At 43.1% G+C, this 2,355-nt stretch overlaps 1 protein-coding gene across 1 annotated transcript in view; it reads left to right on the top strand.

Moving 5' to 3' along the window:
- SPTAN1 (spectrin alpha, non-erythrocytic 1) overlaps positions 1-2,355 on the top strand; it is an 85,791-nt gene that overhangs the window by 46,381 nt on the left and 37,055 nt on the right. The window contains exon 27 of the mRNA XM_037745944.1: positions 1,296-1,331. Coding sequence (XP_037601872.1) covers positions 1,296-1,331 — 36 coding nt within the window. The remainder of the gene's footprint in view (positions 1-1,295; positions 1,332-2,355) is intronic.

Here is a 2,355-nt window from a genome sequence, read left to right as displayed (position 1 = left end):
AAAAAAAAGAAAGAAAAGGATTTAAATCTTGGGAAGAATATCAAGTCAAGAACTTCTTCATCAGAATTGCTGTTCCTGAACCTCAAATGCCTTTTGTGTGTAAAGATTTGTGGAAAACACCAGAAATTTATTTATTTATTTTTTGAGACAGAGTCTTACTCTGTCACCCAGGCTAGAGTGCAGTGGTGCAATCTTGGCTCACTGCAACCTCCACCTCCCACGTTCAAGCGATTCTCCCACCTCAGCAGTCCTGAGTAGCTGGAATTACATGTGTGTGCCACCACACCCAGCTAATTTTCATATTTTTTAGTAGAGATGGGGTTTCACCATGTTGTCCAGGCTGGTCTCAAACTTCCAACCTCAGATGATCCACCCACCTTGGCTTCCCAAAGTACTGGGATTACAGACATGAGCCACTGCCCCCGGCCCATAAATTGATTTCTATTTGCCATTTTCCAAAAGACAAAAAAAATGGTTTTTTTTTGTTATGTTTTTCTTTTTTGAGATAGAATCTTGCTGTGTTGCCCAGGCTGGAGGCCTCAAGCTGTCCTCCTACCTTAGCCTCCCAAGTATCTGGGACAACAGGCATGCAAAACAAAGCACAACTCTTAAAAAAAAAAAAAGTCTTGGCCAGGAACGGTGGCTCATTCCTGTAATCCCAGCACTTTGGGAGGTCAAGGTGGGTGGATCATGAGGTCAGGAGATCGAGACCGTGCTGGCTAACACAGTGAAACCCCATCTCTACTAAAAATACAAAAAATTAGCTGGGCGTGGTGGCACGCACCTGTAGTCCCAGCTACTCTGGAGGCTGAGGCTGCAGAATCATTTGAACTTGGGAGGCGGAGTTTGCAGTGAGCTGAGATTGTGCCACTGCTCTCCAGCCTGGGCGACAGACAGAGTGAGACTCCGTTAAAAAAAAAAAAAAGTCTTTATCTCTTCAGTTTTCTAAAATTTTTTCCATAGTTAGGTTTATTTATTACCCCTTTGCAAACAATCTTATGAGTATAACATAAAGAAAAGTTGGTGGTTTTCTTATTGAATTTCTTTATTCTCTCCATTTCTTCTACTGGATAAAAAATTGGAATTTTTCTGTCCTGTTTATTGGCTTAATTTTTCTTAACTAGCCTTGTAGTTTGTTACCAGCCAAACTATGGAGGGAAAATGCTCTTTTGGTTAATGTATTAATAGCTGGGATCTCCCCTGGGGGAAACTAGAGTCATCAGCTGGAAAGGTCAGGTGCTTTGCTGTTTCATGCTCAATTGCATGGCTGCCTAAATTCCTCTTTCTTTGAATAGGATGAAACTGATTCCAAGACAGCCTCCCCATGGAAGGTAAGAACTCCTTTGCAAATTATTGTTTGCAAAAGTTTTACAAGAGCATGAAATATTTTACGTCCTTTTTTGGTATGCCTTTTTCTGACTATTCAGCTTGTCTTAAGTCTTTAGTCATTTCTGGACTCTTTTGGCTGGTTTCTTTCTGAATCTGTTATCTCTTAAAATGTGATAATTAGTATACAGAAGCAGAGTGTGTATATCAGATGCTCAGTAGTTAGGTTGCATTGATTACCCACGTTAGTGCAGGATATGCTGCAGCATGGAGAACTGTGCTGTTGGCAGAGTCCCACTAGTAGGAGGCGGTCCAAAGGGAAATGACATGAACATGAGAACAACTGCCCATGTAAAGGAGAGCAGGCCTTTGTTCACCATCTGCCTGGCCTCTTTTTTATTTTATTTTATATTTTGAGATGGAACCTCACTGTGTCGCCAGGCTGGAGTGCAGTGGCTCAATCTTGGCTCACTGCAACCTCTGCCTCCTGGGTTCAAGCAATTCTCCTGCTTTAGTCTCCCAAGTAGCTGGGACTACAGGCCTGTGCTACCATGTCCAGCTAATTTTTGTATTTTTAGTAGAGACAGGGTTTCACCATGTTGGCCAGGGTCATCTTGAACTCTTGGCCTCAGATGATCTGCCTGCCTCGGCCTCCCAAAGTGCTGGGGTTACAGGTGTGAGCCACCATACCTGGCCAGGGAAAAGGTTTTTTATGTGATATATTTATAGCTGTGATTGTGTCACTGGTTGCCTGTGTTTCAGTTGTAGCATGTTCCCTCCTGACCCAGCTCTTCGGGAATACATCACTTGAGTTACAGGCAAGTTAGAGAGCAGATTTTGACTTTATAAAAGTAGATCTTTTGGCTGGGCATGGTGGCTCACACCTGTAATCCCAGCACTTTGGGCATAGTGGCTCACACCTGCAATCTCAGCATTGTGGAAGGCTGAGATAAGTGGATGAGCCCAGGAGTTCAAGACCAGCCTGGGCAATATGGCAAAACCCCAGCTCTACCGAAAAAAAAAAAAAAA

Source organism: Cebus imitator, unplaced genomic scaffold, assembly GCF_001604975.1.
Source record: "Cebus imitator isolate Cc_AM_T3 unplaced genomic scaffold, Cebus_imitator-1.0 Scaffold216, whole genome shotgun sequence".
Taxonomy (NCBI): Eukaryota; Metazoa; Chordata; class Mammalia; order Primates; family Cebidae; genus Cebus; species Cebus imitator.
Note: the sequence above shows the minus strand (reverse complement) of the source record. Positions and strands in the feature narration are given on the sequence as shown.